The 27,972-nt window shown below is 47.4% G+C and overlaps 1 protein-coding gene across 7 annotated transcripts in view; it reads left to right on the forward strand.

Moving 5' to 3' along the window:
• Window positions 1-1,166: 1,166 nt before the first annotated feature.
• MAPKBP1 (mitogen-activated protein kinase binding protein 1) overlaps window positions 1,167-27,972 on the forward strand; it is a 99,925-nt gene continuing 73,119 nt past the window's right edge. For 5 of the 7 annotated variants that reach the window (XM_051621074.1, XM_051621077.1, XM_051621080.1 and 2 more), the window contains exons 1-2: window positions 1,167-1,245; window positions 2,099-2,443. In XM_051621074.1, coding sequence (XP_051477034.1) covers window positions 2,327-2,443 — 117 coding nt within the window. In that variant the 5' untranslated portion in view covers window positions 1,167-1,245; window positions 2,099-2,326. Of the gene's footprint in view, window positions 1,246-1,824; window positions 2,444-27,972 lie in introns of those variants that run through there. The other 2 variants (XM_051621076.1, XM_051621075.1) reach the window with 2 other exon arrangements.

Genomic DNA, 27,972 nt, shown 5'->3' on the forward strand with positions numbered 1-27,972 from the left:
CTGTCCTCGTTTGGGAAGCACAAGGATTAGCTTAGTGGCTCTATACCTTTCCATGGGAAACAGCTATTAGGCAGCTTCGGGACAAAACCTTCTTGCTGGCCTGGTGTATGTCTGCTTCCATGCCCTCATCTGCTACAAACCAGCACAAAAGCATCCAAGTTTCTGACTCCATGGGCTCCAACCCGCCCTCCTGATGGGACGGTGGTCTGCTGGACTCTTAACAAAACCTTCAGAGGGCTGAGGAAAGGAGGAGTTGTCGGGCCTCTCCAGAGGCGAGAGCTGATCACACTTGCAGGGGAATCCTGCCGTGCCCCTGTGGGGCCGTGGAGTCCCGTGGCGACGCAGTAACGCCCAGCTCAGCTGCCACGGGCTTGGCTCTGCCCGCAGCCTCGTGCCAGCAAGCTCTGTGACCACCGCGGCCCCAGCAATGGACCCCAACAGCAGACGCGGAGCGTTCGTCATCCAGCCCGGGCCGCCCTGCGCCGGGGCAGCCCCTCGAGGCCTCTTCCAGCTCCCCAGGGAAACGTTTGACCCGCACCTTTCCAGCGGCACCCGCAGCACCGCCGCCCCCGGGAAGGCCTGCAGACCCCGCGGTGTCACAGCAACGGGGCCTGTGCCGAGACCGGCCCAGCTTCGCCATCCTCTCGCACCTCGAGGGCCGGGGCCCCGCCGCTCCCCGGGGGCCCTGTCAGCAGAGGCAGCTCCGGCCCCAAACGGCCGGTCAGGCGGGGCTGACACCCCCAGCGAGACCGACCCGCGGGGGACACAACCACCGGCCCCGACGGGCGGCTCTGCCCCCGGGCTCGGCTCCTCTCCCGCCTGCGAGGCGCACTGCGGCTGCGGGCCGCCCCGGGGCGCCGGGGCTGGAGCGGCGCCGGTCCCGGTCCGGCCCCGGCCGCCCGCCAGCTCCGCGCCGCGTTTTGAGCCGGGCGGGCCGCCGTAGCGCGGCGGTGCCGGGCGGGCGGGGGGCAGCGGGCGGCGCGGGCGCTCGCCCTGCGGCGCTGCCGGGGCTGGCGCGGAGCTCGGCCCCAGGCCTCGGCCCCCCGCGGCCGGCCCAGACCCCAGGCTGCGGAGCCGCCCCCTCCGTGGCGCCGCCGCCGCCACCGCCGCCGCGGGAACGGCCCCCGCCCCGCCCGCGGGGGCGGCCCGCGCCGCGGCCCCTCCTCGGGAGGCCGGCTGCATGGGCAGCCGCTGCGGGGCACCGTGGTCGCCGGCCTCGCCGGCAGAGCCGCTCCTGGGAGGCAGGTAGGAGAGGTTTAACGCGGCGGCTGAGGTGGCGGGACGAGGGTGAAGGCGCGTCCTCCCGGCCCGCAGCGCTGCCCCCGCCGCAGGGAGAGGGGCTGCGGCTGTGCTGCTCCGGACGTTGCTCTCCTCCTCTCATCTCCTCTCTCTCCCCTTCTCTCCTTCTCGCTCTCTCTTCCCCCCGCCCCCATTTTTCACGGAAGCCGGGAGGATAATTTACTGCAGGCTTTGGCTGGATCCCTCCTTTCCCCCCTTCCCTCCGTCTGCCGCCAGAGCTTCGGGAAAGGTGAAGGTTTGGCGGGGAGTCTGGAATCGCCGGGAGCAGTTAACAGTTCCTCCTTGATGCCCTTTGTAAATCGGGGGTGCGGGGATGTGAAATACTATATGCCTTCACTGTCAGATACCACACACCATGTATGTGTGCTTAAAGCAGAGCTGAATTTGTAGGAGTTAAAAACTCCCTCGTGCTTATTCTCAGTGTGCTTCTGCCACTTGGCATTTAATAATCCAGTACAGCCTTGTGCTTTCTGGACTGCACAGGCTGAGGTGAAATGGATGTGTGTGGAGCAAAGGCAAGGGGCCGGGTGGGCACTGTTAATGGACTCCAGGGGTGGGGAATTTTTGGTTTTGCCATAAAAGCCGATACTGAAGTGTGAAAACACTACAGTTTTCGATCTGAGAATTGGTTTAGATATACTAATTTGTACTAAAAGGATAATAATTTTTGTAGAAGCCTCTGAGAATAAGTTATACTGCACCCATCCTTATAATAAATACTTGCATTTGGCATTTCTTGCAAAGAATGAGGCTAGAATTCATTGCAAATGTCGTATTGACCCACGGGTGCATCTTTCAGTTTAGATTACTGCTGATTTGATCCTCTGGAATCTGCAAGAGGAAAGTCTGCCAGCCTCTGTGAAAAGCGTTGCAGTGTAACAGGAGCGGAGTTCCCGAGCAGAACTGCTGAGAGATAATGTGAACGAGCATAAGCAAAGCTAAGTGCATTGGTGTTTCTGCCTCAAACCTGGGCTCGTTCCACAGGCACAGTTTGTGTGGGGGGTAAATACCCTCTTGGCACCTGGAGATGATGTCGGTTGAAGGGTCTACAATAACGAGTCGGATCAAAAATCTACTTCGCTCCCCTTCCATTAAGCTGAGAAGAAGCAAGCCTGGGAACAAGCGCGAAGATATAGGCAGCAAGGTGAGTGCTGTGTGGTGTGGCCAGCATGCCTGAACTTTGTTGCCTAAGGTGCCATCTCTATGAACAATACTACTGCTTGGGGAGACCTGGTGTATCTGTAGAATCATGCAGAGCGACTGAGACACGGCTGTAGTCTGCCTTTTAGTTGGGATCTTTACTGTGCTTCAGATCCATTTTGAAGCCCAGATCCCTCTTCTGAAACACACTTTTTGCTTGCGTGGTGTGTACCCAATCTGTATTGGAAAGCTTATAGGTTCTCCCACACTGTGGTGTGTGGTGTTGTTACAGGTGACTGACAGGAGAAATGTAATGCTGCCTCTTTCTCCATGTTTCTCACTGCTACCCTGCATTACCAGCAGCAAACAACACACAAAGACGTGTTCTTCTGTCTAGGCAATTGCTCTCGGCCCCATGAAGGAGTGTTGTGTGAGCATGTAGGTAAGGGCAGGATGGTCTGAAAGATGGAGGAGGCAAGATGTGTCTCAGAGGTGACTGTTCAGATGGGGTCTGCATTCCACAGGCCTGGATATGCTTTCCTCCATGTTCCTCCTGTGTGTGCCTCAAGTCCCTTTCCTCTGGGGATGTCTTGTCTGGGGTATAATTGCTTCTACCTGAAAAGTCCATAATTCGTCTTGGTGCTGTGGAGAATTCCTGACAGACAGTCACTCACTGGGAATTGACTGGTGTCAGGAGGAGAGGAGGATGACAACTCCAGCTGCAGGGAGACCAGGAGCTGGGTGGCACTGCCTTGTGCTGACAGCAGGCGCCGCTGAGTCAGGGCACCTCGTTCTGTCCCTGCCACTGATTCACTTGTAACCCTGGGCAAGTCACTCAGCCTTTCCGTAGCTTGCTCTCTCCATAACCCTTCCCCCCTTATGAAGACTCAGTAATAAGTAATAAAAGCATGTAGTTCCTGGCTGCAAAGTAAATTCATTTGCCTCAAAACAGTAATGCTTAAAAATTTATCTCTTGGAGTGAAGAGTGTGTGTAAAACTTCAGGGCAAATAAATGGCCTTACCTGAATGGCCAGTCCCTAGCATGAAACCTTGTTCTCAGAACTCTGGTTGATATTGGAGGTCCCCTGAGATGGCTATTTATTGTCAAGGAATACAGTATTCTTCTCTTGCCAAGCAAGAGAAAAACCTGCTTGCCTTCCTCAGCATTGTCTGGAGGAGAGTTCTTGGTGTCTGTGCATGACCTCGGTGCGTGCAGGTGCACACATGTGCTGCATTGAATGCAGCGTGGCGACTGCCAGTGAAACGTGCTTTGTAGGCTGTGCTGAAGAGCACGTTGTTGATCTGTATTCTGCAGAGACCTCTGCTGAAAGAGCCAAAAGCCAGCTGTACCACCACGTACAGTGGGCATTGGATTCTGTCTCTGTGAGTAGGAGCTGAGGTCTGCACACTCAGAACCTGCTGCTACATACCCCTCTCTTCTCTGGTACCTGTTTGTTTTTTTTTTTCCCTTGCACATGCCTTTTGGAAGAGCTCTGTTGTATCCCTCATGCTGTGTCCCGCAGCACATGCCAGGGCTGCCTATCCCCTGGAGATACCATGGGTTCATCCCATACCATTACATTAGGATTTGAGGTCTGGATTTTGTATATCTTATTAATAAGAGCAGTTAATCAATGAGATGCAATGGAACTGCTGGGGAGTTCGCTGGTAGAAGCAATTTGTCATGATGAGGAATTGGGTGCTGCTGTTGGTTTCTTAGAGGGACCTGCTCTGAATTTCCCTCAAGTGTCCTGTCCAAGACGGCCTGTCTTCAGTGGCACAGCTAGAGTGGGCAAGGCTAAAAGCAGTGGGCCCCTTAGCAAAGATCCAACATATGTGGGATATCTGTGGAGATGCTCCCTCTGAAATGTGTGTGTTCCTCTGCCTTCCAAGGTGAGAAGCAGATCCTTTCAGTCTGCCATTTGGTGTGAGTGTAAATCCTTTGGGACCAAAACTGAGCATCATACACCTCGATCCTGAAGGATCTTTTCTGACCTGCAGGGACCAGTTTTTCAGGCATCTTTCTCTTGGGCTTTTTTAGAAATGTGACTCTAGTCGCATGGTAGTATGGAAGGGCCTATGAAGCTGGTAGCTTGGCTGGTCATCTCTGCTGAATGCTGGCTGGTTATATAGGATGGAGCAGACTGTTGCCCTAGATTAATGCTTGACAGGTGATACTGTGCTTTGTACGTGCAGATGTAGGTGAAGAACAAGCCCTCAACATCTTTGTGGTTCCTCTGAGACCCTCAAACTTTTATTGCAACCAGCTGCTCAGTTTAAGATGGACAAGCATGCTCAGTGGCAATGTCTTGACTTCCATGAGCTGTGATTTTCCCCTCCAGTTCAAAGTGTCCTTGGTGTCCCTGCTCTTTCCTAAACAACCCTTTGGCAGTGTGAAGCCTGCTGAGCTGTCTCAGTGGTTAGGGACAGATCCCTTGGGTAGTTTGTCACGCTGAAGAGAAGCCCTGTGAAAATTGGCTCCTTTCAGTGAAGCAGCCATGTAAGGCTGGGCTGGACGTGGGCAGGCTGTGGGAGGCTGGCTCTGCAGAGACCTGTTTGTGCATTGCTCTGGAAGGGGGAGTGTGGGTAAGTACAGATATTTTGCATGAGGGCTGTGCAGGACAGGCAGTGTGTTACTTGGGAGCTGTACAAGAGAGAACTTGTTTTGTGACTTATTTCTTGCCTATAATTAATGCATGGTTTTACTGTGCAGCCCCAGGAGATCTCTGCAGGAGTAAAACTAAGGAACCAATACATAATCATGGATATTAAAAAAAAAAAAAGAAAATAAGGAGAAGGAATCTTTAAGTAAATATTGTTGACAAACTGGATGTAGTGTTTGGTTTTGTTGCTGCTTTTCCAAAACAAATTCTGTTTTGTGGGAGTCTTGATTTTTGTTGCTGCATGACTATCTTTGTGTTTAGACTTTTTTTGTGTCTTCTGCTGCTCATGGCTCGAATTCACTTTTCTTGTCCTCTCCAGTTCTCAGTTTTTTTGTGTTGAACCAATATAGACATAAAGTACAGTGACTTAAGTCTGTTGATTGTTGGGATTGTAACGTGTCAGTGTGGTGGCTGGAAGCTAAAATTTGCTCTGATAAGTTGGTTGGCCTGAGTTCAATTTCTAGAAGACATTTCTAGCCCTACCAGAAAACCAGCCATGCGTCTGGTCACAGTGCTTGTGATTCCAGTAGAGACATGGAGTTGAAAACTTGGCACTGAGTGCCTTTGAATTAGGAGAGTGGAGAAGCTTAAGAGTTGAGTCATCTCCCGTTGCTAAAATGCCCTGGTTGCTGTAGTACCCTGCCACTTGGGTACCCAAAGCTTTCCCTGCTCACAAAAGTGATGTATCTTGAGCAGGTACAGCTCCTGCAGGGGATGTTCATATTATTAAGCTCTACTCTTGTAAGAATTTTTTAATGGAGGTAGCTGTGCCTGTGTTACAGTGTGCATGGATAACTTCAGTCAAACCGGATTATGAATGTCAGTGTAGAAACAAATCGCTACAAAACCTGCTACAGGCTTTTCCCTAAAACAATAAGTCAGCGAGTCAAAGAAACACATTTGGAATTTGCTGCTTGTTTCTTTGATCTCTCCTGTTTTTTCTAAGCCAGAAGTATTTCAGGTTGCCAGTTTAAAAGAGTGCTTTGACTGAAACCTGATGTTCCCCAGCAGGAAGTCACTCAGCACGGGGACTGTTGTATTGTGGTCTCCCCCCACCAAATGTTGTGCTAGCACATGCAGCTGGAGCGCCTGTTTCTGTGCCATGGTGCTGGGTTGGACGGGGTGGCTCTACAAAAACCTTTTAGAGAGCTTTTGTTCTGAAAATAAGTCCTGACTGAGTTGCTGCTAGTGGGACAGAGTTTCTTGTCCTCCTTTGGTGAAGCAGGTTCTGTTCTTACCGCCAGCTTCTGGGCTCCCATCAAGCTGATGGTAGCTCCTTGGTTAGGGCCACAGAAACATGTACACATACCACTGTGTCCTGCTAGTGAGCAGAACCTGCACAGGCACACATTAAAGAGGAAAGCAGATTCATGAAATTTTCAGACCCCTCATGCCTTTCCATGCTCCCGGCATTCCAACACAGTTCTCTAGTTCCCCAGTCCTCTGTGAAGGTGCAGGGCTTGGCTAGGACCACAAGGTGTCCTGGACACAGGAGACTGGTATAGTGTTTCTGGCCTGGCTGTAGCTTCCTGCCTTCAGTACACAGTCCTTTTTGTTTGAAAATATTATAACTTCCAACATGAATCAGTTTAGACCACCACTGGTCTTAACTGGATCAGCTGAGAATTGCTGAACGTGAACTGGAACAGAACCAAAAACCCCAGTAGTTAGATTCACTGATCTAAATGCTTCAAAATCATCACCTCTTATTAAATTGCTTAAGGTGCAGTTGAGGCTTGTTGAGGAGTGGGATTCTTTGTAACTCTCGGGAAACAACTTAGTCCTGCAGCAGGAGAACCTGCTGGGTTCCTGGTGGGCAGCATTTCCCAGGGAGCGGGAGGTGGGGCTGAGGAGCCTAGCTGTGTGGGTGAGATAAGAGAGCAGCCTATCTGATGCTGTCACAAGCTCCAGTTTTGGCAGGATTTGGAAGGGTCTTTTATGTAATGATGGTGCTTTTGAGGAGCTGTTTAGCACTGTATTGCCCTGTTCCCCTGCCCCATTCCACTAGAGTCTGAGCAGTGCTCAGCCCACCAGCTCTGGGATCAATGCAACCAGTGGCACAGCTGAGAGGATGCATCTGACCCTGCTCTGGCCTTCTGCTGCTGTGCCTGTTCTGCTTCAAAGCTTATATCCGTGAATGTCCTTGGTCCCAGTTGATAGCTTGGGATCTCTCTCACAGCTCTGCACTGCTCAGTCTAAACACACCAAATTGCTTCAACAGCTTAGGGGCTGCTGGCCAGAGATAGAAGGGATTTCATGTCTGTATCTGGTTAGGCTTATAACAGTGTGTCTTAAAGCAGAGGACAAAGGCTGATTAACTTCTCGATAGTCAGAACTGCATTTCAGTGACATGTCTGTCTGCATCTGGGGGTAGTCAGCGGAACAACTGAGAGTGTCGTAGCTCAGGGGCTGAATCCCTCCTTGCTGGGCTGCTCTGGTACCTTCTGCTTCATCCTCAAATACATGATACTTAAGATGACCTGTTGTTTGTTAACAATTTCACACATGTTTTTTCCTTGCTCCATTCTTCACTTTATGCATGTTATGCCTTGTCCTGAAATTACAGGATGATCTGGCTAGGTTTTCTGGCCTGAATTGGAGATGAACATGAGCGTTAAATATGACTTACAGCCACAGGGCATATCAAAGCCAAAATTTTTCTGTTGGTGGACTGTAGCACCAATTGCCTCTGGTTCTTGAAGTAAGGTGGATATAAAGGCATACAGCAATTCAACGTATTTGGTTTTGTAGCCTGCTACTGTATCCATGTACCACTGTGGCCCTTCTTGCCAATCCTTATACAGGATTCCTGGAAAGATCATCCTAATGTCTACCCCTAAATAAGGTGCTGTGCAGGAAGACCCTTTAGTGGCAGGGGGGAGTATGATGTATTAACAGCTGGGGTACAGTCACACAGATAATGCAAACCAGGCCACTTGCTGAGTGAGTTTAAATGGTTATTCCTTCCCTTCGTCCTGGATGGTCTTTTATATCTGTTGAGGTCTTGGCTTGCATATTGTTCTTCACCTCTTTCAGACAGGAAGAGTATACTGAGAAGGCATGTGGGACTTAGCTAACCTGGCTGGAGAGACCTGTAAGCAGGTTTTATACTGTCCCTGCTGTGCTCGATAAGCCGTACACATATAGGCTGACGACCTCCTTTGGCTTGTGAGCTGAGAAGCATGTCTTTTGGCAAAGATTTATTGTTTGCCAAAGACAAATTTCTCTTTTGCCAGAGACCTGGCTGGGATAGTGGAGGTTAGGACTGGTCAGAGGTGCTGCTGGTGGTACATTTACTGCTTGCTGGTCAGAGCTGTAGTTCACTGTGGTGAAGGGAAGTCTGGTGGAGAAAGGCATCCACAGACACAGTGGAAAGAGACCTCCTCCAAAGTGAACCATCTGTTTCACTAGCTGTGTGTTTGGCACTGTGTGTGGGGTATCACATCATTTCTTTCAGGAGTGCAGAATAGTTGAAGTGATGGTTGGGAGTCAGGCCAGGTTGGATCACTGTCTGCTCAAGGGTCTGCAACTACCTGTAAAAGGACTTGTGTCCAGTGGAAATCAACTTAAAGGACATGACCACCATTTCCACCTGAGAAAGATGTGGCCAGCATTTTGTTGGCCTGGCAAAGCTGAAAAGGTAGTTTGCTTCCTGTTCATCTGATTTTAGGAGGAAGTTACTTGATTAGCCTTGGTACAGTTTTCTCTGTGAGGGAAAGAAAATGCCATGTGCTGGATAGTCTTTAGCTTTTTAAATGGTCTCTTGTCATGATGTTAGGGGGCAGAGAGTGACACTTAACATGGTGTTCAAGCAGCGCTTAGCAAAGTGAAGCCATAATGCTAGTGCTGAATGATCCCAGCTAAGGTCTGAATAATTAACTAGCACCAAGCCTAGTTTCAGTCACTTCAGGCTTCTGTTTGTGTCTGACATACCTGCCTCTGCAGAGCTGGAAGTTTCTGAGGGCTCCCATATGTGCGTAGCAGGGTTGTGGTGTGCTCTCTGCTCTGGATTCCAGCTCCAGTTGTGGGCTGGTCCCTGTGCCTGAAACCCTGTGGGCCCTGCTGAGGCTGTACCCACCAAAGGGTGGCCACTGCAATTCAAAAAATACTCCTTTCACCACAGTGTTGCTTAGCCTTGCCCTGAGCACATCTGCATATTGTGCAAGGAAAATACAGCTGAGGCCTGTGGCTGTTGTAACCAGCAGTTGATCTGTGCCATGTGATCCGTCTTGAAAATTGTTAGTGTAAAGGTGAGATGCTGCTAGTATTTGTATGACCGTAAACTGCAGGAGCATCCCATCTCTACCTTGCTTTGGTGAGCATTGGACAGACATGTGATAAAGTAGACCCAGCCCAAAGGACCTTCAGGCTTAAAAAAGAACAACAAAAGTGTGAGGGGAACGGGACATGCTTTTCCTAGACAGACAGGGTTCCAAACTCCCACAGGAAGTATGAGGCAGACTTGGAAATTTAATGCTGATCTTCTGAAGCCAAATCTTAGCCACAAAGCTCGGTCTCTTGCAGATTACCAGGGATGTTTCTCACCTCTCCCATGTGAGGGCTGTGTATTCATTTACAATTATTTGCTTAAAAGTCCCCAAACTGTGCTGTTGTAAATGCTGACTTGGTTCCAGTGTCACTAATGATTTCAGTAGTACTGGAGGTGATGACTTTCCAACAGGCTCAAGCAGATTAAGCACCATATGAATTAGAGCTGTGGAAACACCAGTAAACTTTGTAATTTTGCTAGTGTCCCAGGAGACCAGTACTGTTGTTAGTTACTGTGGGGAAACTCTGTTTGAAAATAGTACTATAGAGAAGTCTATGAACTGTTGTTGTATTCAGTGTTTCCAAGCCAATAGCAATAAAAGCCAGTCCTGCTTGTTCTCCCAAATACAGTATTAAAAATTCACAATTGTTGAAGAAGGCCAGTGTTGTTTAAGAACTAATATGAGACTTCTTACCTGCTGGAATCTGAAAAACTACATTCTTTCCTTACAGTGACAGCTCTTTAATTTCTGCATCTCCCAAGCACATTGCATAGTTAGGTTGAAACTTCCCTGTCATGGATCCAGAGACTCCTTTCTCTGGAAGAAAATAGATTATTGGAGGCTGCATAGTAGTAGAGTCACAACATTAACAAATGACATGAGAGCAAGCAGCTGGAGGAGTCTGTGAAAGAAGGAGAAAGCAACTTTATGGCAGTGTGAATAGATTGAAAAATATAGACTTGTAAAGCTCTCTGCTCCTATTTTGCTTCCTAGTAGGCACTGTGAAAAACAATACTGCCTGTTCAGAAACCCTTCCCAGTGGGCAGGCTGGCCCAGCCTAGGACAGTTGTTTGAAGTGCCAATGCTGAAGTGTTAGCTAAGTCTCCTGTGCTCAACAGTGGTAGCCTTTGAGCTATCCCAAGGGCTTGGAAAATAGTTATTCACCTTTGAGTAGCATATAAGGGGCCTCTTGCCTTTGAAGTCTTGTTTGTATTAGGGATGCTTTCATTTGGAAAAAACCCAGCAAAACAAAACCAACAGAAATCCAGCTGCCTTTGCTGAGCCCAGGACTTTGCACCCAAAGAGCTTGTGTCTGTTACAGGGTACCTAATGCAATCTAAATTCCGGAGTTGCTGAAACATTGAAAAGGACTGAGGGTGAAAGGAGTGTGTGCAAGACCCACCTCCTTATTTGCTGACTGCTCTTGGTGCTTAGGACTTGCTGTGCTCTGTGCTTCAGCCCTGGCATGGCCACGGAGACATGACCTGCACCATCGGGGCATGGGGATGTTGTCAGAGGTGTCCGGAATGGGCATGACTCTAAAGGTGTGCTTGGCCAAGCACTTGCCTGTGCTAGAAACAACTTGCAAGCTGAGATTCCATAACAAGCTGTCTTAGTGGTGACACAGCATCAAAAGAGTCTTTTGACTTTTGATTGAACGATCCTGTCCCTCAAAGGAACAGGCTATACCAGTAACAGGACTTATTTTTGTCAGTTACATTGCATCAATATTTGTGTCTTTTCAGCAAGAGCTTTGCCTGGGCTGAGTGATGTTTTTCATGCTTCTAACCAAGGCTTCTGTGCTGCTGAAATACGTAAAAGTAGAGTAAACCTTGAAACAAGAGCTGTGTATATTTTTGTAAAATACAGTTAATGGTTTTGGATTCTGTGCTTTGCTTTTCAGACTGTCTCTGGGCTTCCCCCTCCCCTTCAATGTAAAACAGGCAGGATACTTATCCACTTACTGCAAAGTGTCCCAGCATCTAGGGCTTTAAAACATCTGCATAACTCCTTGCATTTGGCTTATCTCCCAGTTTTGAGCTAGATGCAGTGGTCCCAAGTGCAGTTGTTTCAAACCTGCTTTGGAGTGTCATCCTTCTTGAGCAGCTGGGTCCAAAAGCATTGCTGACTGTGAACTGGAACAGACAAATTTGGGATCTGCTTCGTTTGTTTAAGCCCAGCTTATCTGGATTTCTTGGTCTGAATTGTGGCCAGACAGGCTTCAGAAATTGTTCCTTGTATGTTGCCTGGCCGTGAGCTCTGGCTGGAGGGTGTTCCCCCATCCAGCTCCTTGAACCCTGCTCTGGGGTGGTGGTGGGGACAAGGTAACATAAAACGCTCTTAATGCAATACATTAACAAGTATTTCTGATAGTTGTGCAGCACAGCTCCATGGACGCTATGCGTTTTAAAACCCTGAGCTGCTTTTGAGGCTGGAATTGGGGATTCCACCTTCTCTGGCACTGGGAGGATAATCGTCCTTCCTGATAATCCACGCTTTGCACTGCGTGTCTCTGCAGGCTTCCTGAGCTAAGCTGCTGAGATGCATTTTGCACGCAGTCAGCAGTGCGAAGAACTGGCGCTGGGGGAGGAGGAGGGCTGGGTGCTCGGGGCTGGAGGTGTCTTTCCTCAGCTGCCTCCTCGCCGGTGGCTTTGGCTGCGGTTTTGACTGTAACTTCTGGAAGAGTGGGTCTTCGGCATCACAGTTGTGATGGGGGGTTTGGAGATGCTCGCTTTGCAAAACGCTAAGCTCACATTTTGTAGCGGGGCTGCAAATAAGCTTCTTGATGTCCGAGACCTGGGATAAATTCTCTTCTATGGAACCATCGGTGGAAAACAGAGCGTGGTCGTAAGGGACAAGATGCAGCGCCGGGGCTAGCTGCTGCGCATCTGAGCCCCTCCCGGTCCTTGGAATTAACATCTCTGCCCAGGAGTGCCTGAATGTAAACACGGCCGTTCATGAAGTGCCTGAAGGCACGCCGTTCATGAAGGGCTGATTTATGGCCTCCCGCAAGGCGCGCTGGAGCGGACGCCAGAGCCGGAACCGCGGCCACTGCAGTTGCCCGGCCTGCCCTGCCTGGCTGCCCGCTGGCAGCTGCCCGGGCGGGTCGTGCGCCCGCAGCCCCCGCTGCTCCGCCGCCCGCAGCCCCCGCTGCTCCGCCGCCCGCAGCCCCCGCTGCTCCGCCGCCCGCAGCCCCCGCTGCTCCGCCGCCCGCAGCCCCCGCTGCTCCGCCGCCTGCCCGGGCCGCTCCGCTCCTCCCGGGGCCGGGCGGGGGGCGGGGCCTGCTGCCGCCCGTCGCCATGGAGACGCCGCCCGGCCAATGAGGGGCGGGCGCGCCGGAGGGGGCGTCAGGCCCCGCCCCCCGCGGCCGCGGCCGGGGCCGGGGCGCGCCCCGCGCTCCGCTTCCCGGGAAGGGCTGCGGGGCTGCTCGGGCAGCGCCGTCCCGGTGCTCCTCCCGGGGACTGCACCCCCGGGTGAGCCCATGCCGCCTGACTGGAACACGGGGTTTGGGAAAAACGGGCAACCCGAGCTTCCAGTCTTGGCAAACCCTGTATAAAGTGCTCATAGTCTGTGTCTCCAGGCTGTGACTGGTCGTTGGGAGTGGAGCTCTGGTGTCTGAGGTTCCAGGCTGACCAGCAAGCCTGGAAGAGAGCACCAGGTTGCCCTAGGTAAAAACACTCCTCTGTGGTAGAGGGTATGGTTGCGTGAGATGCACTTCCAGCTGTGCACCTCTGCCAGTGAAACAGCTGTCTTGTTAGTTTAGGAGAATCTGCCTGTTTTGTGAAAGAACAGGGTTGTACAGGGCGCCTGGGAAACTCGGAGGTCACCAGGGGCTGGAGAAATACTCCTTGCTGTGGAGAGCCCTGTGATGTTCCAGTGGGAAGAGGAGAGTGCTTGCTGCAATAAGGCATTCAGTTTTGCTGTCAGGGCTTTCCAGAGGTTTAAAACAATGGTGAGCACTCATCCCCTGCTGCCTAAAGGTTTGTTGGCACGCAACGGTAAACTCTTTCTTTCTACTGGTAGTTTTTTCTGGCACTTAGGGCCTGTTGTACTGGGAGGAGTAATCTGTCCCGCCTTAGCCAGCAGCCTTGGCTGAGGAGGGGAGGAGGCTGTGTAAACAATACTGTAACTCCAGGAGGAGAGCAGCTGGTATTCCTGCCCTGGGCTGTGGGTAAGGGAGCTGTGGGCCTGAAGCATGTTTCTGTAGCATTTGGGGTTAGTTGAGTCAGGGAGTTCTTGTGCTGAGGAAATGGCAGAACTGTAAATCATCAGTGATCTACATAAGCTGTGGAAGTAGTTAAGGACAGAAGGAAGGGCTTAGAAGGAAAATCCATTATAAAATGTCAAAGCGGATGATTTTCCTTGTTGGGGTGGCGGGTCTTGTATCTGGGCAGCAGAGGGAATGCTTCCTACACGTAACCATCTCCCTGGAAGAGGGATTTACTTCCAGGTCTGCCTGGATTCTGTCCTGTGTCACGCCCTCCCACTCTCTAGTGTGATTTAAGTTGGATGCTTTTCTCAGATCCCCAAAAAGGAAAGTACTGTAAACAGCTACCAAGCAGGATTTTGCATTGTAGAGCATACTGAAATGCTGGGGCCTGGTTGGATGATGGTATGTTTCTATTTTTCTGCCTTTGTGTGTTTTTAATAGGAAGAACATACTCTGTTCTGGTCAAATGTATGATACTTTTCTTAGTGTGCCTGTTAGTACAGTAGCTTAGAACTCCTTTGCCCTGCTTAGAAAGTGACACTGGTATTGTGTTACAGCTGTGATGTACACAGTCCTGCACAACTCTTTGTTTAACATTTTTACGGTTGTGATGAGCTTGAAGGGTTTAAAAGAAGACTGAATGCAAACTCTGGCACCATTCCTGTGGATACTTAAGCATGTGCTTAATTTGTGTAAGGTAGTATGAGCCTGAGTGGTTCTGTTTCACCCAATGGATGTAAAGGTAGGTGCATCTGTGGCCAGATCAGAGTCTGTGTGATGATTCATTGCAAGCACATAACTGTATTTGTGCACATGCCTTGTATATATATAATGCAATTGTCTTTATCATCATGTTTTGATCAACACAGCTGTACTTTGTCCATTAATCCATATTCCCTGGGCGTGTTACTAACCAGTCCTGTGAAGCCTGGAACAGAGACTGTTTGTCTTTCCTGCTTTCCCAGTCCCCAGATAAACAGTTCACCAGAGCAATTCCATTTTTCTTTTGTACCCCTATCATCATTCCCAAAGCGTGGACTTGGTTTCCCCTTTTCTTCACAGCTAGAGGCTCTCTGACTGAGCCTCCTCTGATCCAAGCAAGATAGTCACCTAACATGTTGAGGAAGGGCAGTTTCATCCCTGAAGTTATACACAGGTTTATGCAAGGATACAGCTTGGTTATTTATACACCAGGACAAGAGACGCCTATCTCTGCAGAGGCCTGAGATGGTGGTCATTAACTTTTCCACATCACATAACCAAAGATGCCATGCCTTTGTAGATACTTCAGAAGTGCTGATTATGCTTTCCTCCTCTTTAAAGTCCAGTCCCATTGTCTTCAGACATAAGAAAATGTAAGGTTTTTTTAAACACCCTCTCCACCCAGTGTTTAGCTGTTGCATGGAAAAATGTGATGAAAAATATAATGAAAGGTCATTTTAATGTATTCTGGGAAGACTGGCAGAGCTGTATTTGCAAAGACATGAGAGGGACAATCTGGTGAAAGGCATAGTTTTTATCACCTGGTAGCTGTCTACATGTGGCAGCAGGAGCACTCTCCTTTAGGAGAGGGAGTGCAGCAGGCACTGTTTCTCCCTCTGGGCTGCTGCCTGGGTTTGGCTCACCAGGGGTGGTGTTAAAACCTAGACCTAGCACTGGTGTCAGCATCCTGTGGGTCTAGCAGGTGCCTCTCTCATCTGCGTGTCACTGAAGTCCTTGCAACCAGTGCTGAGGGAGAACATTTTGGACATTGGTCTGTGGCTACTGCAACTTGCCCTTGTTTCTTTTCAGTGCATGAGCTTAGGGTTATTGGACTAAAATCAGACTCATTAAAATGTGATAGCAGTACTGATATTTTCAGTATGAACAGGGTTTGCAAATAGAGCTGTGCAAATCTATCTTTTGTTTGTCCAGCCCTTAATTTTATAAGATTACTTTAAAATGCAAGTGGATACTGGCAGATGTTGTGTGTATTGCATGTCTGCTCTTATGCTGGCACATACCCTGGTCACCTTTTGTGGTCTCTTGGCAGTCGGACACTTGATGTGACAAGAGGTGGATGTTAGCTTACAGCTATAAATCTGTTAGGGCTGTAGTGGAAGTCCTGTGTAGATGGTGAGTGGCTTGCTTAGCTTCTGGGTGGACGATTTTGTTTTATTTATTTTTGATTTTCCTATCACAGTTTGTGTTTCTGCAGTGGTAGAGCCTGTTCTGGTCACTGTGGAGCAGCAGAGTTAACAGTGTGTTTGGGACATTCTTCCAGTTGCTGTGGTCTAAACATATGTACACCAGCATTGAGTTACTGCTGCCTGGAAATAAGCCACAGAGCTATATATAAAATAAGTTTAAACTATTGCAGTAATGTTTGTGGTATAAATAGGAGAAAGGGGTAGCACCAGGGCTTCCCTTCCTTAGAGCTGTTTTGAGAAGACTTACCAGTGTTCCATATTCTGTGGAGCTGAAAGGAGCTGCAGAAGGTGGCTGAAAGCCGCAGCAAAATACCGTATGTCTAGCCTTCAGGGAAGAGCATGAAGTGTGATATACTAGGGTCTGGAGCATTGCTTTCCTGCTTGATGGCTGTCCAGCTCTTTTCTCCTGTGGTGGAACATGTCAGAAGCCCCATGGAGTTCATTTTACAGGGACCTGATCCCTCAAAGCCATGGTGTTTGGTCTGTGAGAGTCTGTTGGGTTGTTGGGACTCTGAAACTGCTGCTGATTTTCTTGGAACTCCTTCTGGCAGACATTTCTGTCCTCTAGCTATTAGACAAAGTCTGGGTACATGTGGAACTTCTAGTTGCCTCGGTCATCATCTTGTACTGTAGGGGGCATTATTTTGAAGTGACATCATTGTGTGGTGGTGGTTCACAGGTGCACGGAGATGCTGCTGTCATCTTTTGAACTATGTAAAGTGTGCATAGGACTTCTCCCAGGTAGTGTTTTAAGTGAAATTACTTCTGCAGTCTCTTAAGTACCTTTCTGGTTCTTTGTAGGAGATTGTTTAGTACAAGTCTTTGCTCAGTCAGCCTGGCTGCCGTAGCAGATTGTGCCAATTTCTGTGGTCCTTTCTGTCACTAGTAGATTTTTATCTCAGGAAAAGAAATGTAGAAAGTGACCTCTATAGAAATAGCAGAAAGTGCTGATAAGCAATGAGCAGCCAATTGTAGTGTTTACTAGTGGCTGGTGTTAATCCCATCTTTAAACTCTAAGTGCTTGTTTGTCTTGGCCAATTTATGAACAGATCCTTCCACAATATTGTCTCCTAAGTGCTTTATTGCACCTGTGTATTAACCTGTGATGTTCCAAGGACATAAGAAAGGCAAGGTTTGTAGGTAGAAGTAATGTCTTTTTAAAATAAGCTGATACAATTTGAAGAAGAGAGGGAAGATTTGGAGCAGGGGGGAACATTTTCAAGGTTCAGTGCTCCGTGAACAATTCTCTACAAGAATTTCTTTCTGCATTTTTTTTTTTTTTTTAAGAGTCCCAGTCATCCATTGCAGTCTTACAACTCTGAGAGGCAGTCAGCTCCATTTCATCCAACATCTCTTCCCTGGTCGGTGTGATGGAAATTGCAGCCTGGCTTGACACAGGGGTCAGTTCCTGCACAGGGGTGAGATTAAAGTCTCATATCCAGGTGTTGCTCACTGCCTTAGCTGCCAGCACACCACAGCAAGGAGCAAACAGAAACTACATAGAAGCTTCATAGCTATCTTTTTGCTGGAGGATGTGAATGACAGTTTGAGCAGGGTTAGCATTCTAGTTCTGTACAAATCACAGCCAACAAGGATATTCTGACTCTATGCATTGCTTTGTTGTTGAGTCTTACTGCTTGTCCTTCTTGTGTTTGTCTTTGTCTTATATCCTTTGTTAAAACTGTAGAAACCTACTTAGGACTAGTAGTTCAGGTATTTCTGAACTACATGTGTCACTTGAAGTTATTTCTTACCAAGACAGATTCTGCAAAATGCTTCTGAGTAGGTGAATGCATCTAAAACTACTGACTGGAAAATCACACATTGGGACCATTTACTCTTTACTTAAGACTGGAGTTCCATAATCTCTTTTTTTGTGTTTTGCTTTTTACAGCAGCAATTTTTGCTAAGAACTAAATGTGTGAAAACATTAGTACTTCGTGAAATTTTAAAGGAACAGGAGTTGGTTGTGTGCCTGGATCTAGGGCTTCCTGAATTTCTAAAGAAAAGCAGTTAAGAAATTGTGGTAGCTGAAATGGTTTGCTTTCTTGAAGTAGAGTAGGAGCTAAGTGGTAACAAAAGCAAAGTGGGTTTTTAAGCCTGTGGATAAAAATTCCTTTCTTTGTGTGTGGTTTTACTTTCTCAGTGCTCATGTTTGGTAATTCTACCAGTTATCCATGCTCCTGAGCCTGGAGGAGACTTGCTTTTCCAGTGTTACACTCCCTGTTTCAGGGCTTTAAGGTACTTAGATGGCAGCCTGCTCCCTTTTTGCTAAGTCGCCTTTAATGACCTCCTCAAATATGTAAGCTTTTGTTGGACTTTCTGGCTTTCACTGAGAGACTTATTTTCATTCAGGAAAAGAAACTGAAAAGATGCTTGGGGAAAATGACAGAAAGAAGTGATTTAAGGGAGAAGGAGAAGAGGGGAAGGAAAGTGGGCTAAATAAATAATTTAATGAGTTTGTTTAGATTTGCTTTGTAATTATCTTTATAACCTTTTTTCTCTCTGTGTGGTTTATTGTCTAGTGGTGGTATCCTGTGTGTGTAAGGGAGGGAGAATCAATAGTGTTTCTTGCTGCTGGCTGCTGACTCGCCAGGAGAGTTATTCAGGTCTTTTGGGTGCTGCGCCCAGGCCATAAAACTTGCAGGAAATTTTAATTGTTTGGACAAGATTAACCAAGTTCTGCATCTGGGGTAGCTGTGACTGTGAATGATGATTGCCTCTCCTGTAGTACCGGTTTACATCTTTGAAGCAGAACCTGCTGTGTCTACCTGAGTGAGCACAAGTAGGTTTGCTGGAGTTGCCTGTGCTGTTGGCTGAGCAGCATGTGCAGTGATGGGAACACTGTATTACTGGTGAAGGACTTCTCAGCTCTACTGGAACAGGAGGAGGTGGCAGCAGGTTGTTGAGGAAACAATGGAAAGCAGTGCTTGTGCTGTACTCTTAAGTTTGTTTTCTCAACCTTTGGCCTGTGTCCATATGTATTGCTTCTCCTAGAGGACGTAGTCTCCTTTCTGGGGGGACAGCAGAAATCTCTTGAGCGTTTAGTATGCGTGTTGACTGACAGATGCAAAAGGCTCCTTAATTCTAGGGTGCATGAAGGGCAGTTGATGATAAAGTCTCTTCTGTAAGAAGCTTATTCCTCAGAGCAGAGGGCAGGGAGTGCAGGAAGGGATTGCCAAGAGCCAGGCAGCGACTGGTGGCAGAGGGTGAGCAGGAAGCTTGCCTGGCTCCTTCAGTATATCCTGACTGATTTTGGGGAAAAAAGGAATCTCTCGTCCTTTCATTTGATTAATTTTTAAGCATGTTGTCCCTAGCCTCAAGAAGGAGTTAGATACAGCAGTGGTGTGGCATGTTTCAATACAGTAGGTAGCTGCTGGAATTTGGCAGGAAGGTGAGTTTATTCCCAGGTCTGCTGCTCATTTGTTGCATTACCACGATCAAGACAGTTTACTTCAGTGCTTCTGTGTTTTGGTTTTGTTGTTGTTGTTTTGATGGTTTTTTTTGCCATCTAGTCTTCCTACATGGGGTTATAGATTGCAAGCTCTGTGGGAGTACATGTTGCTACTGGCTGTAAGCACAGGAGGCCTTCATGTTTGTTGTGACTTCTTGCGGGTACTGTGAAACAAATAATAAATAGTCCAGACAATATTTAGGGAAAGGCTGAATACTAATCTTTTTACCACCTGCCTCCTTCTGTAGGGGTGTGGACTGTGTGATAAATGCTGTGTACTGGCTCTGCCCCTTCTATTGTATTTATTCCAATCTTAGCACCTTTTAAATTGCTGGTAAATATGGAGTTTTTAAAATATAATTGGCTTACAATTAAACCCTTTTCTAATCCCCTGAGGATGCAAGTGTGTACTTTTCCCCCATAGCATCACTGCAGTCTCAGGGAGGTGCATGTGTGGGAAGACAGGGTGTCTAGTCCTGGAGTGGTTCAGGTGTTATAAGCAGGAGGCTTCAGGCACCAGGAGAGATGAGCTCTCTGACCTCCTGCAGAGGGAAGAACATAAAAAGGTGAGGCTTTTGCACACAGAACGTCTCTTTAAATCTTTCCTGAGGACTTAAATGCACTACTTGCAGCTGTTCCCTCCTCCAAAAGACCTGTGTGATTGCATTCATGACAATGAGGGCTGGGTAGGTAGGGATGAGATCTAGAGATACAATTTAGAAGTGGCAGTCCATGACTTTTAGGACAGAACTGCTATGCAAATTGGTGGTGAAGGATGCAAATAGATTGATTTAGCCTGGGGCTTTAGCGTGAATAAAGAGATAACAAATGAGTTATGGTTGTCACCTCATGCAGGCTGATCAAAAGGCTTTTATTCACCCTGTGTAGCTCTAGCTTGTGTGTTTCTACTCATAAACTCAATGTCCACCACCAAGTTCCCCCCTGCAAGCCTGGTCAAAGAGTGCTCTGATCCATTTATACCAAAAATAAGCCCCAATGAGAAGAAATTAAGGAGAAAGGGATTGTAACATGGTGCGTTTCCAGAAGTGCTGAGATGTGGCTTTCCTTCTCTGGTTCCCCTTGGCTGAGTTAACTGTGGGGAAGGCTTTCTGTGCCCTCTCTTTTGGTCTGTCTTCTCTGTGTCCAAGTTTAGTTTGAATGTATGAGTTGTTTATAGAGTTCAGCAGGACGTGATTTAGGACAGAGCTCCTCCCCACAAGAGTATCAGTATTAGAAACAGTGTGTTACGGCCCCCTGTGTTTGACTTCTCTGGAGTCAGGATTTATGTGGAGCTGCCACAGTTTCCTTGGAGTGGGTGCCTGTCTCTGACATGAAGCCGTGGACTTTTAACTGTTGGCTGTTTGAATTTAGAAGCAGGCCCAGCTCGGGGCCAGGGCTGTAGGGAGAGGCTTTGGAAGAGCAGCAGAGGGAGCAGCCCTGCCAGCCCGTTGCCTGCATCCCTGTTTGGCTCTTTTCCTTGCTCTTGTCTCTTGCTTCTTGTGAGTGCTAAAGCCTGGGCAAAACAGAGGGGAAGGAGCCTTTCCTATCTGGGAAGTGATGATTAACCATGATAAACAGTGACCCTTATGCTGAGAGAACCGTTTGTTCCTGCTTGATTTCAAACCCTTATATGAGTAACTGAAATGCTGCCCAAGAGAGCTGTACTTATTTTTTTTTTACTTCTTGCTGAAGCACTTTCTTTGCCTATATTCAGGCCCCGTACATGGATTTGGAGGACACCAGTATGTAATACTGCCAGAAAGTCAGAAGTTGCTTCCTTTGATCTCTGCTGTTAGAACAGATTGATGGGGAGTATTGCAAGTCCTTGCTTGTACCTAATCCTCTTACAGATAGTAAGAAAGGTGCAGGGGAAGGTGAATTGTTTTTTTTTTCTACTACAAAGAAAAAAAAACTGCTGAACAAATTGCCTGTGTGGGAGGGCAAAAACACCCTCTATGTAAAGTATGGTATCTTGCCTGCTCTCTTTCCTTATGAAAAAGTAATGCACGTTTGCAGATTGAAAAAATCTGTTTCTTCTGAAGAAGTGATCCTGCACAATTCCAGGTCCAGAGAACTCGAGGAATGTCTTCTTTGAAGCCTGCCCACACAGGATGTGTCTCTCTGTTGTGTCCCACTGGGCTTGCCTGCCCGTGGAGCTGGTCTGATTGACTCCATGTGCATATGCGTGGTCTGCAATAAATCAGGATCGACTCTTAATGTGCCAGCAAACCTGTAGCCTGTTTGATGTCACTTTTTCTTTTTAAAAAATATACAGTCATCACACAATCTTCACAAGCTTTGCATATATCAACCAAATGAGTTCCCCACACCAAAGTCAAAATAGCATCATCAAAACACCAACAAAGGTGGACAATTTACGCACACCGTACCCCTTGTCCCTTCATTGCTTTTGTGTCTCTGAAGCTCAGATATTCTGAAGATTTTGTGAAATTTTGTGAAAATCTGAGTTGAGGCCGCTTTTACAATGAGAACCATGGCTGAGTGGGAGAAGGGGAAGCTGCTGCTTGCTGGGTCTTTAGCCAGGGTTGATAAGGTTACATGTGCCTCTCCTCATCCCTCCAGTAGTTTCAAAGAAATTGGACCTTGGTGTGGGGGTGGAGAAGAGAAAATTAGGGGATCAGGCTGGTGTTAAGTGAAGAAACAGAAGGTTATTATTAAATGATGGCTAGGTCATGCTGCAGAAGCTGGTAGGAGATTAACCTTCTATGTATACTCCTTTGCAGGCCACAGGGACACCTGCAGATACGGGCTGCTGTCAGTTCTGAGTTCCCTCACAATGGTTCCTGGTAGAGGTGCTTTTAATAGTCTCCCACTTGCTTCCCTGGGGATAGGCAATGGTATTTATGGCCTCCCTGGGACTGCCTTACTCCAGGTGCGTGAAGAAGAAGGCAGAGTGCAGATTCAGCACGTAGCCCCCGACAGCTGGGGCTGACGGGTCAGGAATGCAGTCCTGACAGCTGGAATGGGACTGGAGCAGCCAGCACAGTGGGGAGGCCAGGAGGGGAGAGCAGGCAAGAGAGGCTGTGTGGAGAGATGGCTGAACGCATGCACGCTGCGTGCAGGCACATTGGGAAAGAGCCTGCAGGGACCCTGGGCTGCCCACGTTCCCTTTCTTCCACCTCCATCCCTGTTTTGTTTCCTGTTCTCTCAACTGCCTGGATCATTTTTAATAAGTGTGTGCACACCCCTGTGCAACCAGTGTGGTAACCTGGCAGAGCCTTCAGAGCCGAGGCTCAGCATTTCCATTAGAACATCCCCCCCATCCCACCTCTGCTTTTGTGCAGGTTTACAAATGGAATGCAGTGTGATGTGTCCTGTAACTCAGCAATTCAAAAGCTTTGGGTAAGTTGGTTTATACCCTTGCCTCTCTTGTGCCAAGGCGTGTCATTCATAATTTGTGTTGTGGGAAATTGTTCCCTGATGTTCTTAAAGTGGTTATCTTGAGATCTAATTACGTGGAGTTGGCAAGATCTTGTTGCAGATTATGATGTCCTGGTCAGGTGTTTGGTTTTTGTTTTTTGGTTGTTTGCTTTAGTTTGTGGTTTTTTTAAATTGATTAAAATGTGAGGACTTGTTAAGTGGTCAGATGTGACTGAATCCTTTCACCCAATGAATGCTGGTTCAAATTAGGTATTGGCTGGAAACACCATGAAATGTTGCAACAATTCTGTGTGGTGGATTGCACAAAACCAGTTTGATGGTCTTGGAGTAGTTCCTAGAGGATCAGTTGGGCAACTGATATGAGTCTGCAGTGGTAGCAGTGAGCAAGGCTTGTGACGCAGAGACTGCTCTGTCAAGCCAGAGACATTCTAAATTGGTTGTGTGTTGGAGCTCAGCTTACTACTGTTGTGTTTGTAGGTGGAACTTAAAATAAGATCTCCAGGCTTGTCAAGACAATACTCTCTGCTAGCACAGGACACTCAGGGACAGAAGGCTCAGGCTGGAGAGGAGGCAGAGGATAGAAAAGTCTCTTAAAAAAACCCCACAAGCAACGAAAAAAAAAAGAAAATGAAAGTGTGCATATTCTACATGTACATACAAAAATGGGGGAGGCATTTGGTAGGTGGGGGTCAGAAACCAAGTGTGGAGCTGAGTGGTTTTCTTGTTTTTGTGCTTTTGTAAGTCAAACATCCCCTGCAGTTAATTCCATCCACCCATCTTAAATCCTCCCTCTGCCAAACCAACAACAAAAACCCCAACTCCTGAAAAAACAAATAGGCAGAGGAACTTGGGCCGAAGCCAGACCTTTGCGTGTCAAGCTCAAGTGCAAAATGAATATTTCACAGCTGTGTTATAAAGCCCTGACTTGAAGGCTTTGCAGTGGAAATGCTGACAGCCCCTTAAGTAGAATAGTATACTGTAATTAGTGTTCTGTGTTTAATGTGCCGAATGAAGCACAGCAGTGCTAAATGTAAAACTTCAAGCCTTTGTTTTTCTGCAGCGGTAACAGGAGATCAGACAGTGTGTTCAGATGGTGGATTAGAGCCTACAACGTGTGTGCTGGTCCCTGGAGGTTAGACGTGCTTTTTTGCAGTGGGGCTGAGGGGCAGCAGGAGAGACGTACGAACAGGGCCAGCTGTGAGATTTGGCACTCCAGATCAAATTTAACTTATGTAAGGAATAGACAGCTGTTTCTTAAATGCTGACGCTGACAATGTACAGCTACGGCGCGTGCTCACGTATCGGGTGCCGGAGCGCATTGATACGGCTTTGCTGTGTCGCAGGGGAGAAAACACACCGGAGCACGTGCAGCAGGGCTGAAAACTCTGGGGGCTGAACATAGGGAGGTGAAGATGAAAAGCACAGTGCTGTTGTGAAACGTGGGCCTGATTTTGGAGCTCCCTGTGTCAGTGTATTTCCAAGACTGAAGAGTACTGGGGTCTCAAGTCAAGCCGTAAAAGCATGTGTTTTTTAGGCAACAGAACAGGTGATTATGTAGCCACTCCTCAGACTACTTGGTGTGCTAGGGAAGGCTTTCCTAAGAACCTTCACGGGTTATGTACCTCTGGGATTCTGGTGTCCAGCACTTTCTCAGGAAGGCATGCCTTTCACATACATTATTAATATGCCCAAATTCAGGCAGGAGAGGGATGAGGGCAGGCACATTGTGCAGTGCATGATAGATGAACTCTGATGAATGTTGTCTTTTCATGCTGACTTGATGTCTCTAGTTAATTAAATGGCTTCAAATGTTAACTGTGTTATACATGGGCCCATGGGAAGGCTTTTAAAACAGAGCTGGTCTGCATGTGGACATTTACTGAAGTAGCCATTCTGGAGTGGAATGGAATAATTGTGCTGCAAGAATTCCCTCTGATGGTGCTCCTGTTCTTAAATAAGTGCTTACAAAGGCATGGAAAGAGAGGGGGAAACTGAAATCGAACTGTTGATTCAAGAATAGGATTTCCTTTTCCATAGGGAAGCAGAGAGGAGAGAATGTGGTATAAGTTTCCAAGTGCAAAGCAGCAGGAGTTCTTACCTGTGACTTTTTCGAGTAGGGTGACCTCTTTGCTGCTGTCTGTAGATGATCTTAGATGTCAAAAAGGCAGATTGAGTGTAAGGTATTAATGAGAAAAAAGAATGGAGAATGAAACTGAAGACTATGTTATTCTGCTCTGTAAATACTTGCTGTGACCACATCTTGAAAGCTGTATCTAGTCTTGGTGTTTCATCTTTCATCTTGGGAAGGATACAGTGGACCTGGAATGTGGCTCACAGAAGAGCATCAGAGCCGATCAAAGATATGAAACTGTTTTCAGCTGAGCCATAAGCTGAGTGAGTGAAGATTCTTGTACTTGGAGCATAGGTGACTTAGGGGTGGTAGCATAGCTCCTTAAAAAATCATAAGCCACCTAAAGATGGTAGGTAGGGGATTGGCTGTTCACTCTTTCTTCCCATATATATAAGAACTAGGGCACATTAAAATAAACTAATAGAAGTGAGGTGTAAAACAAACAATGAAAGATGCTTCTTTTTGCACAATGTGGAGTTCCTTGGCAAAAGATGTTGTGAATGTTATGCTTTTAAAGGCATAGTGGATAAGTTGATGGTAGAGAACTCTACTGAAATAGGTTAAAAGCTGAGAATATCTATTTTCAGACTGAGAGACTGACAGGAGGTAAGAAAGTAGGGAAAGCAAATTGATTTTCTTAAACTGAATCTGTACATATGTTTATGCTGCTGTTCTTCCTGAGTTTTCTCCTTCATTTATGGTTGCAAGTGGAAGGAACAAACAGGGCTAGATACTGGTGTCTGATCCAAGATGGCCAATCTCATGAAGTCTGGAACAGACACATCTGCTTGTTGGATACGGTTTTTCCAGGTAGTAGCCTCCTGCTAGTGCTGTAGATACTGGGACATATGGACAGCTCTGTGCAGTAACACCAGTTTTCTCCCCTCAGTGGCCTTTTTGAGCACTGGAGAATTGCACGGATCCTCTCAAATGTTTTGCTTCTTTATTTCCATGCTTAAATAGATTGCATTTGTAGCAAATGATGAGTTTTTGGACCCAGGAGAGAACAGGAATAGTATTAGAGGAAGTAAATGAGGTGATGGACTCAGAAAACTTTTAATTTATTGAATATATGAGTATGGGGAAGAGGGGCTGAAATACCATTGAACTCCAACTTAGCCTTTTGCTGGCCTGAGGAGGGTGATGGGATGAGCAGTAGCATCATTCAGCCTACAGCTGAAACTCTTTGAGGGATGCCTGGTGTTAAAAATTGTGTTCTCTTGAAAATTTCTTTTCCTCTTTTTTTTAAGGTGAAGCCAGATTGCAGAATTCTGCTGGTGGGCAAGCAGGCATAGACACAGGAGCTCCTACCACTACAGGAGCAGTGGTGGCTCAGTAGTAAAACAGTGCAGCTGGACAGAGAGTGCCTGTGAGCTCAGGTCCAGCAGGACTGGCACTGTGACTAGGTTGTCCCCTTTGGCACCCATTTTGGTGGAAATTATTGCTGTGCTGGGTGTGTTTACTGCTGCTTTCTAACAGAGTGCTGCGCAGGCGTGCAAGCCACGGTGTTTGCCTCCTGTACCTCCTGTGTGGCTTTGCAGTGTAGGTGGTCCCTAAGGGATGCAAATGGTGGGAAGGAAGGAGAGTGTTTGCAGGTAGGTGGAGTTGGGCTGATCCTTCAAAGATTTCTGTGTTGTCCTTTTAGCATGTGGGAACGATTGCTTGTGGTAACTTCCTGAAAACCACAGGAGCTCAGGCAAGTAGGAAACTAGCTCTCTAAGATCTGAGACCAGCTGGTCATGCGTTTTGTTTCCTTAAAAGACAAACAAGGCTCGCAGGGGTTGTTTAGACCAACCTTTCCAAAAGGATTATCTGCGCCTCAGTAGTAAGGCAGAGGTGGCATGATTTTGTCGTGCAAGTGCGAGCTTTCCCCTCCTGCTGCTTGATAGGACTGTGCCTGAGGGAAACATGGGCCGCTCTTAGATGTGCCCTTTGGCTTCCAGGTGGGATTGGGCTGCAGCAAGGCCTCTCTTCCTGGGAAGACCTGGCTACCATAAATACCTGTCAGTACCTCAAGTCCTGGAATTCAGGACTCTGCTGGTCTGTCTCTACCAGGTGTGGGAACTGTCTCGTAAGTGATCTGCTTAGGCACTGAAATTTATGTATGTGTTTGTGTAACTCGAAGCAGCCAAATTTAGGTTTGAGCCTGTAAAATGGGTGAATATCAGGTTTTGCAAGATGTTAGCTGCACAGCTGGTTCTGGTTTTGGTGCTGAGCCTCCAAATTTGAAATTAAGTTGACCTTAAAGGAATGGAGATGGGGTGGTTACAGGTAACGTAATGGCAATGCAAAGTGAGCTGCAGAAGCATATTCCTTGTGGAATGATTCATTAACGCTTGCAAATCATATAGAGAACCTTGACTGAAAGTGCCAAATACTATTAATAGAAGCCTGGAGATGAAGTAACAAATGTGGATCGCTGGCCTCCTCTTGGCACCTCTAATTTAGGCACACAAAATGACAGGTTTGATCTTGCAGTTGTTTCCAGGCATGGACAAGGGTGGTGAGGTGGCCCATTGATTGCCTGTGAAGGCCTGAGCAAGAAGTGACATGTCTGATGACTGTGGGAAGCAAGTTGGGCCAGCATGGGAGCAATTTGTAAAGAACAGTGTCTCAGATCTGCAAGGGGTGCTCACCAGATCCTCTGGTTAGCTCAGATCAGACTTGTAAAGGGGTGTCAGGGAATTTATTTCTGATTGCGTTGTGCTGAAGTCCCACTTGGGAGACTTGTATGAATGGCAGTGTAGGACTTTGAAGCTGTGCTTGCCACATGAGGAAGTGGGTTCTTACCTTCTTGTAAACTGTAATTTCAGAAGTGGGATAATGGCAGACCTGAATGGACCAATTTGCCCTTTGCTGACAAATCTTAATTCCAGATTATGAAGTTAAAGTTGGTGTACTCCTGCCTTAATTAACTATATGAATAATGTCTTTGTTTAGCTGGCAAGTTGAGAGGAATCCAATTTCTACTGCTTGTTGCCTATTGTTTTTATCTCTGAAATGTCTTTCATTCTTCTGTCAAGTTTTGTGACAAGTGACTATCTCTTACCTCTGTATCACCTGGTCTGGAGGCTGGTCATGGGGATAAAGTTGTGGTGTATTGTGGGCAGGGTGGTGGGAGTGGAGCTCACAAGTGCCATAAGCCCAAACTTTAAATTTGCTTTTACTCCTTTTTGAAGCAAGTTGTTTTATACAAATACTCAAGATTATCAT

The sequence above is a fragment of the Apus apus genome, chromosome 5 (assembly GCF_020740795.1).
Source record: "Apus apus isolate bApuApu2 chromosome 5, bApuApu2.pri.cur, whole genome shotgun sequence".
NCBI classification, from domain to species: domain Eukaryota; kingdom Metazoa; phylum Chordata; class Aves; order Apodiformes; family Apodidae; genus Apus; species Apus apus.